This window comes from Cryptotermes secundus, unplaced genomic scaffold (genome assembly GCF_002891405.2).
Source record: "Cryptotermes secundus unplaced genomic scaffold, Csec_1.0 scaffold209, whole genome shotgun sequence".
Lineage (NCBI taxonomy): Eukaryota > Metazoa > Arthropoda > Insecta > Blattodea > Kalotermitidae > Cryptotermes > Cryptotermes secundus.
The window spans coordinates 1,439,835-1,455,239 of record NW_019727789.1 but is presented as its reverse complement, the minus strand read 5'-3'; the positions used below and the strand labels follow the sequence as shown (position 1 = coordinate 1,455,239).

General features: G+C 37.1%; 1 protein-coding gene across 1 annotated transcript; it reads left to right on the top strand.

The window, feature by feature from the left end:
- The first annotated feature begins 218 nt into the window (after positions 1-218).
- LOC111864976 (importin subunit alpha-1) lies at positions 219-15,193 on the top strand. Its single transcript, XM_023852634.2, has 11 exons — positions 219-364; positions 478-564; positions 1,210-1,375; positions 3,244-3,394; positions 4,874-5,129; positions 6,458-6,596; positions 7,477-7,652; positions 9,674-9,856; positions 12,999-13,181; positions 13,681-13,830; positions 14,779-15,193. Exons 2-11 carry the CDS (start codon positions 487-489, stop codon positions 14,872-14,874), a joined length of 1,578 nt encoding a protein of 525 aa, XP_023708402.1. The 5' UTR covers positions 219-364; positions 478-486; the 3' UTR covers positions 14,875-15,193.
- The last annotated feature ends 212 nt before the right edge of the window (positions 15,194-15,405 follow it).

Below are 15,405 nucleotides of genomic sequence, written 5' to 3'. Positions count from 1 at the left end.
GCTATATTTTCATGTTTAATAAATTTTAATATTTAAATAAATTATATATTTAAAAGAACGTTTATATAAATGAGCAATAGGAGAATATTTATTAGTAATTAATGGCACTACTTCGCAATGCTGATTGCATTGATTTAAAAATGGGTAACAAATATGGCCAATCAAAACATAGTTCATGGTCACGTGTAACCAATAACGTTAACTTCAAACAATTTAGAACCAAGAAGTGAAGACAACAGGTAACGAAGTGTATCGTTTAGTGCGGTTAAGAGGTTGGTGCGCTATATAGTTATTATTTACCCTGTTGTTGTCTGGCAACAGTATATTTTCCGTTTGTCAGACTGAGAGAAAGATTTTCCTCTTTGTAAGTATTTACGACATAAATATTCTACTTTTCCTGGGAGTGAACAAGTCAATGCTTATGTTTAGAAGATTTGAATTTGTTTTTTCTAATTAGTGCCTTCTTTCCATTTAAAGGCTTCCAGAATGAAATTTCTACAAACCGATATGTTGTGCAGATCAAATAGATTAACATCTTTCAAAAATAAGGGGAAGGATGTTGATGTAAGTACGAATTAGTAATGGAGGAGGTTTATGAACGTTTTACGTTTTATTTGGTTGCGTTGGCAGTGGTATATATTTTTATTATAAATTAGTAATTCCTAACTTTTGAGGTTTTAAAAGTAGGCTTGAGAGTATATTGAATGCCTGTATCAAGTTATACTGAGGAACTAACTGAGGCAAAGTTGGTGCTCCAGTGTTAATATGTTCAAAATGTGGAAAGGTGAAATTTATGGCAAGAAATGTGAATTTGAGGAGTTGAAGTTGTGTTAATATTGGTGTAACCATACTGCAAAATTATTTCCAGCTTTGTTATAAGTATAAGATAGCCTGGATGGGTTACAATATCAAGTGTCTCTGATTTTATTGAAATCATATATGCAGCTTTCAAATCTGAAGTAGTACTGTTCATGCTTATATATGAAAACAAATCAGGTATTCATGTATTGACAGGTGTGGAGAATAGGTTGGTATAATTTTTCTGTTGTCCCAAGCAGCTGAGAAAAAAATTTATTAATGTTTAAGGTAGATATATAGGTCATGGTTTATGTTCCAGAAAAGAGCAAGTGGTAAAAGTGAGCAATGAGTTTCATGCTTTAACCATATTTATCCAAGGGGTAAGCATTAATAATAAAATTTGTATTATAGGAGATGCGCAGGCGTCGGAAAGAAGTGAGCGTAGAACTTCGCAAAGCTCGTAAAGATGATCAGTTGCTCAAAAGGCGAAATCTGAGTGCTGAAGATGACTGGACCCTACCACTACAAGAGAACATCCAGTCAGTAGCTGATATGACAATAGAGGCAATTATTGAAGGTACACTTTTAGTATTTCATTTATAAATAAGAAAGTAGAAGACACATGTGATATCTAAACATACAAACATACTCTCTGTCTGGACCGTTATTCTAGCAAGTGCATTGTATGTAGTCTTGATGTGGTCTCAATATTGCTTATAATTTCATTTCTGCTACTCTGATGGAGGTATTGATGATTTGGATTGAGGTCCTTGATCTCTTGTGTTGAATTTTGTTTCCAAGCAACTGAAATGCATTCACATAGGTGACATTGTGTAATCTCAGTTTATTCAACATTTGAAGTATATCATGTGCAGTGAATATTGTGACATGTTGCGCAAAGGAGAACTCCCCCCCCACCAGCAGTGACGTGGCGGGTGAGTCAGCGCTCCCCTCCCACCCCTCCGCGGTGACGTAACGCGCAACGCTACGTACCCGTAATCAACTTCCTATTGTGACGTGGCACTTATTACGCAACAGGCAAGCACTGCAGCTATATAAGTGAACTGCACAGCAGCTACCAGTTAGTTGTACTGTGACAGCCGCCGAGTTATAAAGTAATAGTCGCTGAGCCGAGTTAACATATAGCAACAGTCGCCGAGTTAGTTGTAACCTGGCCATCGCCGAAGACAGTTCCGAGTTGTACCGTAACAGTCGCCGAGTCGAGTTGTAACGTAGCAGTCTCCGATTTAGTTCCGAGCAGGCCTACGAGCGTGTGTGTTATCAACAGTTCTCCAGTCAGCCGACTACAAGTTGGAGTATAGCAGCCGTCGCGGAAAGAAGAACCGGACGTGTGTGTGATTGTGTAATTGGGAGTGTGTGATACAGTGATACATAGCTCCCCTACTGTAAACGTGTAGACTACTGAAGACAGAGTGAGCTGATTTGCGCATAGGGTTATAAAGTGTGAAACCTCGCAACTGTGTGATAAGTAATTGTAGCCGTTACTTGTAGATTGTTGAATAAACCAATTAACGATCTCTATGGCTTCTTCAGTAACGTAAACACGTTACAATATCGTAACCATAATTTGTGTTTAAGATTAATTCTTCTAGTTAATTACTAGCATTCTGGAAGCAGCTACTTTTTAACACTTTTTTAATGATTTACTAGGCTGTAGGTGCATCCACTGAAGAATGACAGGCAGTTACTTGAAAAGTGGCATGCTGATAAAGAAAATCTGCTCAGATGTTCTGGCATTTGTCCCATGGAGAAACATTCCTGCGGAAAGCTTTCTTTTTAAATGCATATAAGACTTTAGTGATGGACAGCCCTCATATCTGATTGTTAAATGTACAAAAACAAATTGTGTGTACTTGTGAGATGTCATGGAGTAGTGTGTATAGTATATTAACAACACAATGTAGTATTACTGTGTTTTGAAGTTACATGTGTGTTACATGGACTCATGCCTACTGATCTGTGTAGTTGCCCGCATCCTAATTAGTGTAGATTTGCTTAGACCTGTCCGTTGTTCGATTTATTTCTCATCTTAGTATGTCTTCCAGTGCTGAATTTTAAGATCTGTATTTTAGTTTTATTGTACTTGTTGGCCTCAACTAATCCCATCTGTCTTGGGGAGTGTGTGCACACTGCAGACAGCTAGGAGATATCTTGAGCCAAGGCTGGCCCAGAGGTGTTAATTTGATATTGGCAGTGACTGAAAAACTATTGCAAGTGGTGACAGTTACTGCTGAAGTGCTCTCATTAAGAAATAAAGAAACTGTGCTGTGAGACAGATTGCTATCGTCACTTTGCAGAGTCCTTGGTCTTGAGTACTGTAGAGGTGTTTCTTGTAATTTTGGTTACCAGTTCCCTCAGATATCCAACATTTGATTGGAGATCCTGTTAATAAAATAGTCTGTTTTGTTTGAAATTTTGTTTAAGGCATGGATAGTGGTGATGATCACCTTCAGCTGATTTCAACCAAAGCTGCACGGAAAAAACTCAGCAGAAATACAAAGACCCTGCCAATTGATGCTTTGATTGAGTCAGGAATTGTTCCCAGATGTGTGGAATTCCTGTCTCGGTTTGATAAGTATGTAAGCTTAATATTTCATTTTTAATGTTTTCTTTTAAGCAATCCAGAGCTAGGAAATTCCTTTTTACAAGAAAAATTGAAAGGGCACTTGAATTGGCACTAGTAATATTATTAGATGATACTGTTAACTTTGTTACTGTGTTAAATTTGAAGATGTGTGTATGTTATACTCATTGCCAATATATAGCTGATGCTTTTTAGGCATTTCCTTTGGTAACTCTTTATTTTTTTTTTCTGTTTGCTATGTAAAAGTACATGTATTAAAAAAGCTGTCTGAGACCCTTAAGACAACCTTGTAAAAGTGAAATTTCACTGTAAGACTTTTTTTGGACAATAGTATATATCTGTAGCTTTCACTCCACTTGTTTTTCTCTGTCCTGCTCGTTGTCCCTTTTATGTATTTGCCAGAGAGTACAAAATGATTTTCTTAAAGGAAACAGTGAAAATGAATGGCTCTGCCAATTTAAATGAAACTCATTTAAGTTATGTAGAAGATAATCTAAGTGTATATATAACAAATTTGTTACTTAGAAAAATATTTTGATTTCAGGTGTTTATAATAGGCATTTTGACATTGACATTAACTGTGCTTTGAAAGTGTTGAATGATGCTGTAGTTGAAGTTGTCATATCCACAGAATGACTACCAGATATTTCCAGATTTATATTTGTTAGATAACCATGTTTTAATGAAACTTAAACAATGTACAAAACCAAGGAAAGGAAGAAGGAAAGAGACCACTGGGAAGACCAAGATGTAGGCGGATGGACAATACTATAATGGATCTTAGAGAGATAGATGATGGTATGGATTTGATTGATCTGGCTCAGGATAGTGACCAGGGGAGGGCTCTTGTGAACATGGTAATGAACCTTCTGGTTTCATAAAATGCTGGAAAGTTCTCAAGTAGCTGCACAATTGGCATCTTCTCAAGAAGGGCTCAGCTCCATGAGTGATAGTGATGACAAAACCAGAGAGAACCATTTGGTGCTTGGTCTGACTGCAACAGATAGTTGAAAGTTTGTAGTATCATGTGAAAACATCTTATCAGGTATTGACAAATGGAAAAGACATGTTCACACTGTAATCCAAGAAAATTAAGGTTCCTGTTTGACATTAATTTTGATAGAAGGTTGACTGAATTTTAAATGAAAGGCCTGTTTTTAACAGTCAAAATGGAAAATATATTTCTGAGTATTGAATCAACCATACTGAATTAATCTTTTTGTACACATACTTTCGTATGTTCTACACAACCTACACAAGTTTTATTCAGATCAATAGACCCTTTTGTTGTACCGATTTTAAACATAATTTTTATACCACTTGACAGGAGCATGTTTACCTGCTGTTACCCAGCAATAGCCTTTCCTTTTCTCTCCACCATTCCGGCCCTCAGCCCTCATGTCACAGTATATATGTAAGCAAGCGTTTGTGCCCTATTGACATGGCTGGGAATGCATTTGTTTGTTTTAGCCCATCACTGCAATTTGAGGCTTCTTGGACACTTACAAACATAGCATCAGGAACATCTGAACAAACAGATACTGTTGTTAAATGTGGGGCTGTACCAAAACTAGTCCAGCTTCTAGGTTCATCGTATATGCATGTTACGGAGCAAGCCGTGTGGGCACTGGGTAACATTGCTGGTGATTGCCCAACATCTCGTGACTTGGTGTTGAAGTTCGGAGCTATGCCTGCACTTCTGGAGCTAATCAAACCTGATACTACAGTGAGTTGATGAAATATTCTAAAGTTACTTGCTTAATGCTTTTATCATTATGGTGCATACCCCTGCATTTAGGTACTATATGTCACACAAGTGGATGTCAGATTAGGTAACATCTCTGTTCTACTGTTGCATATATTGGACAAAAATGAACTATTAGTTTGAAGTTCCCATCATGTGATACACTAATTTCCCCCCCCAAACTTCATAATGTATAGATCTAATTGTGTTTTGTGTTTCATTATATTTTACAAAATTAAGTAGAGGCATTCATTGCTTTTATTTCAACCAGTTTTGTGCCACTCCATCTCTTCCAGCATCATAACCTGTGAGAAACAGCGTATCGGGATGCCAGTGGTTGTAACATGAACTCGGAAGATTAAGATACACTTACTACCTTAGCAAGTCAGTAATTTAGAGATGAACCTGTTCATGAAAGGAAACTTGTGTAAAGAAAAATGCTAAGCATAATGTGCATTAGTAAGATTTCAGAAAGACTGTACTCTGGAAGTTTTCATGTCTGTCATATTTTTATGTCTAAGAAGTTAGTATGTTCCATTCATTTCCAGTCCTTCCTGATATTGGATGGTGATGAAGCATTTTATTAAAAAATATTCAAATATGAAGTGTATCAGACAAGTATTCGTATATATGGATTTTATTTTAGGTATCATTTATGAATGCTAGTTTCATGGATGTACCAAATTCAGTGGGAATGTTGCAAAGTGTCTCTGTCCCTGAGTGACAGGGTTCCCTGAAGTGTGTGAATGAATATTTCTTGTACTGTCTCATTGTACTCCCATTTTTTCTCTAACATGCATTATATCCAGATAACTGACAAATTGTTAGTATCCACACTCATGATCCCTTGTAATTTCATCTATGTATGAAATTAACCTTGAGAGATAAATGTTTCTCTGCGTCCCACCTGCTTCATGGTTGAGTCTTGCTGGGCTTTTTCTTTGTCCCTGAAAATATAGGTGACATGTTCCTCTGAAACACTGTTTGACTTTCAGTGGACCACACAGTGTTATATTCTAGAAGAAAGAACTCTTCTTAATAAAGAGTTGATATTGAATAATTACATTCTATCTGCCTTTATAGATATGGCATTTTTTTATGGTTAAAATATGTCCTGACATTTTGAGGCAGGGAATGGGAACCGTTTATGAGAAGTATCTTTGAACTGTGGAAAATTTTAGTGTACATCATTTTAAGGAATGAGATTTTCATGGCACCATCTTATGAATTTATAGAATTCTGGTTAAATTTGAATTCTGTGCTGTCATTTGTGGTATTGACTTAGCCTTTTTTTCACCCTCCCCATGCAGGCCTCATTCTTGAGAAATGTTGTGTGGACTTTGTCTAATCTGTGTCGCAACAACCATCCACCTCCTCCTTTTGACATTGTTCAGATGAGTCTACCTTCATTCAGCAGGCTTCTTCATTATTCTGATATGGATGTGCTTGGTAAGCAGAAGTGACATATTAAATATCTTAATTTCTCATTCATATGTGTTATACATATGACTGAAAAATAAAAATACTGAATTTTTGGTGAGAGTCAGGCCAGGTATTGCTTTACCAAAATCTGCAATTTTTCAGTGTAACCTTTTCTTTCTCCAGTTCACTGTTTGTCAGCATCATGCAGCTAGCTGTGGGTGATAGTAGGGAGGTCAATTGATATTAGAGATTCATGTCAGTGTCTGTTTTAAATTTTATTTAAGTATCAGCTACAATGACAGTTGATATTACAGTGGCCATTTGATAGCATAGTTGGTTGAGGCATTATGATACAAGCTGAAAGGTCACAGGTTCAAATCCTGATGAGGTCATTGGAGTTTTCAATTGACCTAACCCTTCCAGCTGCACTATGGCCCTGGTATCAACTCAGCCTCTTAACAGAAATGAGTACCAGGAATCTTCCTGGGGGGTAAAGGATAGCCAGCGTGTAAGGCTGACAACCTCACCGCCATCTGTGAGCCTATTATCTAGAAAATTTAGGAGCCTCAGCATCTCGTGACCCTACGGACCTCCCCGGCCTGTTGCAAGGATAGCTTTACCTTTACCTTATCAACTACAATCACAAGTTATGCTTTCTGGTAAAACATTTGAACTTCATTGAGTTATATTATCTGGTCTTAAACATTTTATATTGGCTTTCATTTGCATTACATGACTGTCACAGCTGTTAATGTTGTACATTTCTTTAATAGCCATTTGAAGCATATCCTGAATTTATCTGTTGTCAAAGTAATTCTGTTTTTTCAGTGCTTAAGAAATGACATAAATTCTGTTACCAAAAAATACTCAACAAAATAATTAAATTTTAATTTCGTTTCTTTTGTAGCTGATGCATGCTGGGCTCTGTCATACCTTACTGATGGAACCAATGACAAAATTCAAGCTGTTGTTGATGCTGGTGTTGTTCCACGTTTAGTTGAACTTCTTGGTGCTAGTAAAGTTACTGTGCTAACACCAGCCTTGCGTGCTGTTGGTAATATAGTCACTGGCAATGATGTTCAGGTTTGTTGCCACTTTCTTTTAATTGATATAACTTATTTACTTGTATGTGAATATAAGGACACATCTGTAGTCAGGAACTTTCGAGTTAACAGATGAATCTGGACCTTTCCATGTTACAAATATTTAATAAAATTCCTAAGTTCTCTTCATGGATTTTAGCCCAAATTTCATATTTTGTTGTATTCTTTTCAATCAGTACAGAACAGTGAAAGAGCCACTCCTGTCTAAGATCACCCATACGAACTAAAATAACATAACAATAAATGAATGGCAGTTTGTAGAATATAGCTTATAGAATAAATGAGAATTGACAAACCAAAGAAAATGTGGAATATACTGTATGTGTTGTAGGAAGGGTTAATTGAATGATTATGTGACACACAGACATGAACACCCTCCATTGTGCAGATTAATTGCATGGTACTGTTGTGCAAGTAACTTCTCAGTACAGTCCATTGGAAGTGTCTGAGCTAATGTTCTGCAGAGACAGTCTCATGGCCCTTCTAGTACTTGCCTTGAGGACTAGGTGTAGTATCATAATGTCATGATACAGGGAGACCATCTGTGTATTTTTAAAGTATAAAATTGAGCAGTTGTTTTTCTCTGTCTTTGTTTGGGCACTTGAAATGTTTTTATGCGGAAGTGGCATGCTTTAGTTGTTCTTTGACTTCCCCCAGTATCAGACATTTACTTTGGTAATGTGAAGATTTTGTACCACTGTGCAATAGTTTCTTCTGCTTGTTTCACAACCATTAACTTCAAGCTCACATTGGGTGAATTTTCCCCTTTTGGCACCTGTAACAATGTAAGACCTCTTTTCAACATGGTCACACATGATTTTAACCAGGGTATTGTACATTTTGCTGTCACAGAAATGTACATGTTGAAGCTCTAAGGACCAGGTGCTACTGACTGTTCCTGGCTCTGCAGTGTTGATTTTATGGACTAGAGCTAATTGTAAGCATCTGTCAATGATTTTGAGATGAATGAGAGAATGCAACAAATCAGTCCAATTTCCTCAGGGTGCATCTGGTGATGGAAAACCCTCAATTACAGTTCATGTTGTCAAAGTCCACAAATATAAGATGGCCCTTGTCTTTCCAGATATCCAAGTATGAAAGAAATGTCTTTTATTTGTGTAATATATTGTCACGTATTGGGTGTATAACGCGACAAATAACTTCACGCCGTATTTGATATAGCGAATTTTATTTCACATTCGCACTTACAATCACCCAAATTACAGATTTACAATTACTGCTGTCTGCAGTATCACAAATGCAACTGACTGGTTGCTGGCTAACTCGGAACTCTCTCGGAGGTAGCTCAAGGACTCACTGTGAATAGCCTTCGCTGCTCCTTAAACAGCCACGTAATAAACACCCTGTTGTCTGGTGCCGTCGTGCCAGTAACGCTGTGTACCGCTGTTACTAACGTCTCTCGCAACTACTGTTTACCCGCGCTGCCTAGCAACCGCGGCGCACCTTGGTGACGTCACCGCTGTTGACTCGCGTTGTATAGCTACCAGGATGCTGGGACTCGGCTAACTTCGGCTGGCGGGGGGGCGTCATCCATAGCTCAACATGTCACAATATATATGTGTGTGTGTGTGTCATCTAGGGGACTGACTGCAGACATATTTTTTGTTCATTTTGTCTGACTCTTGTTATTTCTTAGAAGACTTGATTTTGAAGGCCTTCTTTGCTAGTACACTACCTAGTCTTAAAGTGTAGACTGCATAATACTATTGGCGACAAGGCCTGATGGTTCAAGGTATTTCGTAATATATGAACACATATTTTTATATGGTGGAGTGTAATATGACACTGTGTTGTTCTCTGATTGAGAGATGTAACGTACCTTCTACCCAGATAAAAGTTGTGTTCATTTCTTATTTACAAACTGGAGTCTGTAACACAAAGGCTACTGTTCTAGTTTATGAGAATGCCTCTGTGTCTGAATGGTAGCGCTGCAAGTATTTGCCTGTATAGGATATTATATAATTTGGTTTTACTTTATAGACGGATGCAGTTATCCAGGCTGGTGCATTGACTTATCTTAGGGAACTTCTGAATCATCCACGACTGAGAATTATGAAGGAAGCTGCCTGGACTGTATCTAATATTACTGCTGGAAATGTGGACCAGATTCAGGAGGTTATAAATGCAGGTGTACTTGAACCTCTTATACACGTGTTACGATCAGTAAGTGTTTAGTAAAGTATTCCATGATTGTGTTCAAAATAAAATAGTGAGGGAGGCTTTAATGTGCCAGTATAAGTAGATTTGATCATGTATTTTTCACATTGATTGAAATGTGAATTTTGTAATTCTTGTGAGTACTTGTTCGAAACATATTGCACTTATGAGATCTCTAGAATATTTCTTATGCCTAGTGGCTGGCAGGCAGGGATGGAGTGTACGTAGTCCTTACAGGGTCTGACAATAAAGTTCACAAACTCGTCACAGTAAAAGTGCTACATACCTCATTGGTAAATATAACTGTGCTCGCCTTCAAAGTACTCCCCTTGGGAAGCTATGTACCAATGCCATCACGTAGTCCACCCTTCAAAACTATTTTGGAACTGGTTTTGCGGAATGGCCTTCAATGCAACCATTGTATTACTCCTGATGTCATCAGTGTCATCAAAATGCCTTCCTTTCAATATTTCCTTTATCTTCTGGAACAGAAAACAGTCAATGGGGGCTAGATTCTCATGACAGCACATCAAAATACACTGAGACAATAATAGATGCCACTCAGAAATAGACTGCCATACATCAACAACAACACAGGTGTGAAACGCTGATATGCCAATGTCGTCAAACAATACTGAGGCTTCTGTCCACTGAAGCCATGGCAAGCACACAGTGGCAAGTTCACAAACTTTATTGTCAGACCACGTGATGTGGTTGTTCTGGGCAATTTAATATTGGTGGCAAAATCTGACAGGTAGCAATGTTGATTTGCTCTCTTCAGTGTAATGTATTTGATCATTCCTTGTCCCACCTACATGAGATATTGCAGGTTACAGTGTGGAGTGTGTAATGTAGCACTTATCAGATCATCATTTGAGCAGGATGAGATGGCAGTATCTCAACCATTTAAGGTACAGCCAGGAACATTGCAGTGGAACAGAGTTTGCAAGTAAAGCATATGAAGCTGTTCTAATGAAACTTGTTTGGGGATTCTTTGGGGGGAAGGAGTAAAGCATCCCATTAATGCAGGTGGGCCCCTTGACAATGAACTCCCTTGGCTGTTGATGTAACCACCACAACCTTGACATCTTCATCTGACCTGAATCTACGACAAATTAGTACATCCTTGAGGTGGCCAGAAACATGGATGAGTTAGAATTTGAACAGCTCTCACATAATTGGTTTCATCTGTTGCCTCCTGACATGCTCTTCATTACATCATTACTTAATTGCTTCTAAATGTATGGATACTGCATGTTATATCTGCCAAACATGTGATTTGAGTGAGGAACTGCCAGCAACGTGATTAGCTTAAGACTGCAGTATCCAGCATTTTCCTGGTAAGAAGTTTTCAGTTACCTGTGAAAGAAACTCATTAAAGGGGAAAACTTCTGGTAAGAGAAATGTAAAATTGAGCTCTTTTTATTTGGGAAGGCCCACTTTTGTATTTTGATCCCCAGCAATTGTTTCATATTTCAATTATAAAAAAATTCCAAACATATATTATCAGCGCAATTTGGAAATACAGTTTCAACACCAGAACACTCTTTTTATCTTAGCAGTAAAGAAAAATTAAACACAGGTCATAATGGGCTACCTAAAAATTGTATGAAAGTAATGGGAATTTATGTTACACTAATTTGCTTCCACTTTCCATATAATATAATTTCTCCAGCAAAGTCACTGTTTTCTGTTTAACTGAAACAGCTGCCATATTCTGTTTAAATTATTTTACACTGCAGCACAAGTAATATGAACAGTTTCTTGATCTTATTAAACTTGTGAAAGGATGCATACACAAATGACACCAAGCTCATTGGACAGTAAGAATGTTGAAAATCGAATGAGTGGAAATGGATATGCAGGGATGTGTTTCACTTAGTAAAAGATGCATAATAAAACTGTAGACCTGGAACAGTGAATAGGTCAGGTACAAGTTTTGAAGTGGTCTGGAACTGATTATCAACTATGGTACAACTGAGAAATTAATAAACGTTGTAAAGCCTTTTAAACACATTGTGATCTGACGGTTGAAAGTTGGAATAGCAGACCCAGAAAAGACATGTTGCTAGGCAACAGCCAGCAAATACATTTCCATCACAATGAAAACAAGCTTCTGCATCAGCAATACCTGGACCATGACTAGGCAACGGCCTGCTGAACACGTCACTCAGCAGTAGAAGAATTCTTGAAAGCAGTGTTTTCTCTGCAGCCTGTGCCAAGGTTATGTAACTAGGACACCAGCTGAGTTACTAGTTGTGAGTCAGAAGCGAGAGGTTGGAGTTGGCGGTTAGAGTGTGAGTGCATTGTTAGATGCTGCTATCAAGCAGTGACTATTGAAAACATAGAAGACTTGATGTTTGCCATAGTGACTGGTGAAAGTGGTATAATTATTTGTAGTTATGAATCATAAGCATTTAGTAAATCCAGTTATCAGTCCAACCCCTGTGTCTAGTCACTTAACATGCAACATTTTATGATCAAGCTTGCACATCATCAGCAATTCATCAGTTTTATTTTAAACAGATTGAATGGAAAATTTTCTATTAAAAGAAATTACTAAATGAACTTATAAAGCAGGAATATATTATTTACAAGAAATGTATACACAGGAAATTCTAACATTGTACTTTTGAGCTTTTTGTTGCGCTTTAGAAAACCAAACTTCTTGTGTGAGAAAACTTAATATCCAGGAACTTCTTATCTAGGAAACATGTTAAGTGAATGCCTTATTTAAGGTCCTTTTGGGATCAGTGGATTTAAACACTGAACTGAGGAAAATCTTAAATGGTGGTAATTTAGCATTAACACCAACATGGGGGCAGTGAAACTAAATGTTAAATGAGGGGAAATCTTAAATCAAAGAACATAAGACAGGGGTTCAATTGTATTCTTGTAAACAGTAATAACACAGGCTGGTATTTTTCATGTATTAACAGTATAGAAATTGCCCCACACCTCTCCTGGGTTAAAGTTCAACAAGTTAGATGGTATTAATGTAGCTGAATGTGGTGTATGAGATTAGTGGTTGGCATTCACAATGCATAGTAAGCAGAAGTCAGGAAAATTTATAAGATTGTATGTGGAAAGAAAGTTTATAACTCTTTAGTTTCAGATATAATCTATACCTACTTCATGTTTTTCCTAGGGTGACTTCAAGTCTCAGAAGGAAGCTGCATGGGCAGTGACAAACTTTACATCTGGTGGTAACGTTCAACAGTTGGCAATGATTGTTCATATGGGTGTTCTCGGGCCATTTTGTGACTTGCTAGGCAGTAAGGATTGGAGGACGGCTGTTGTGGTAATGGATGGACTGAGCAATATTTTGGAGGTAACTGAATTGTATTGCATAAGAATAGGGTTAATTATGCCACAGATTCTATATGACAAGGTAGTTCATGTTCTGGGAAATTATGCCTGCAAGTAATTCAGTATAGAAACTTACAGTAGTATTTTAAGTCATGGTTTAAAATTTCACAAATGGTGTGTGAGATTTGGTGTTCTCATAGCAGTGGCTGTACAGATTGCTGTCTGGGATGTGATGCGATCGGTATATAGGAACCAACCTTTTGGAGAAAACTGTTGCCTACATCTTCAAGATAGAAGTTGGAGGCATCACATTCCTCCAAAATATTACTCTCATCAACTAAACTGCATGTCATAACAGCCTAGAAAACTGTAACCTTCTTAATTGGTACTTCACTGTGCATTTAAATTTAAAATTTTGTATTTGTGATATTGATTTATTTGGTATTGGCTTCGAATGTCTGTATTCTTTTGAGCAGTTGACTGAATATGTTCTCATTTGCTCTCTCTGCTGTCTTTTTTAGACTGCTGAAAAAATGGGGGAGGTTGACAGGGTGGCTCTCATGATAGAAGAATGTCGTGGCCTTGACAAATTGGAGCTTCTGCAAAATCATGAAAATGAGCAAGTTTATCAAAAAAGCTTAAACATCATTGATAATTACTTCTCTGAGGGGGTGAGTATGACATACATAATAGGAATGTTTTTTAAGTTTGATATTTGCATTGAACCCTGGAGAACAGGTTACAATGTGACATTTTTTTTTCCTTATTTGTTTATGTTTATTGTGACAGCTTTTAAAGATGAAATTTATGTGTGAGGTAGAGGTTTTATGAAATTAATGCCATGAGGCCTGGTTCATATTAGGGAGAGAAATGCATACAAAATGGAACGGAAAAGTGGGTTCCATTTTATCATTTGGATCAAGAGTTTACTTTGTTACATATATTTCTTCATTACAAATTTGTATTAAAATATGAAAGTAATATTACATGAGAGAGATATTTCTAAAATACTGCAGAATAATAAGCTGTAGAATATATTTTAAACCAATATTAAAACTTAATGCTGAAATTTGGACTTTTGTAAAGAGGGAAAAGCAACATCAAAGCAATGACAGATATTTTTAGAAGCAGTAAAGGAAAACCAGGAAGGAAACAATTTTTTTTAAGAGAAGGTGGAATTAGAAGTTTGTTGACACAATTAGAAGAGAAACTACTGCATTTGTTTGGCCAAGTAAGAACTATGGGTGGGACAAAGATATGGAGCATGTTAGAAATAGAATTTGAAGGGGATCATCCTTAGGGGATGACCAAAAACAAAATGGTTCAATCAGGTACTGGGAGATATCAGGAGGAAAGGAAGGAGCTGGAAAGAAATTAGAAAGAAAAGATTGTGGGAAAGTACAAGATATTGTTTTGTCATTGAGAGTTTGAGATAGGAATATGCCTGATTTCTTGTGTTGGTGCTTGTGTAGTGTTGAGTTCTGTGTGTGAAAGAGAAATTTGAATGGTTGCTATGGTGGTTTATACCATTTTGAAACAAAAACCCTCACCCATGAAAAGATATTAGATTGTTAATTTCATGTTCTTTTTTGTACTGATTTTATATTCATCTCAAACAGGATGGTGAGGACCTCAGCACAGTTCCTTGTCAGACAAATGGTCAACTGGACTTCAGCATCACCAAATCAGTTCCGGATGGTGGATTCTCATTCTAAACATGATCTGTTGTGTTGATACCATGCCAAAATGGATAAAGACTTCACATTTGAACTCATTCACCAAGCCCCGGATTGTTTTGATTCTTAAAAGCATTTTTTTTATGTTGAGATTTCAATTATCAATCATGCATTCTTCTTTGTATTATATAAGTAACTACTTTGATCAGTGCCAGAATTTTTAGGTGCACTATTAGAATAGTATTAATCACAACTGAATTGTTGAGTTGTTGATAGTAGGCTGAACTTCTAATTCTCTATCCTGTTATTTCCTGTACAGTTTTACTGTTGTGTTCTGTCAATAAACCATTTGCAGTTATTGGGTGTTATAATATCAAAATGTTGGTACCATTAGATTACATTTGTACATTAGATAACTTAGCATTTCAGACCATGTCCAAAATACATGGCCCAACTTTGGTGTAAATTTGCCTTGGAATCTACCATATCCAAACCTTGGATGGATCTCTGGTCCCAATGTATGTCACTCCATACTGTCATGTGTATAGACTGCAGATTGGGTGTGGATTG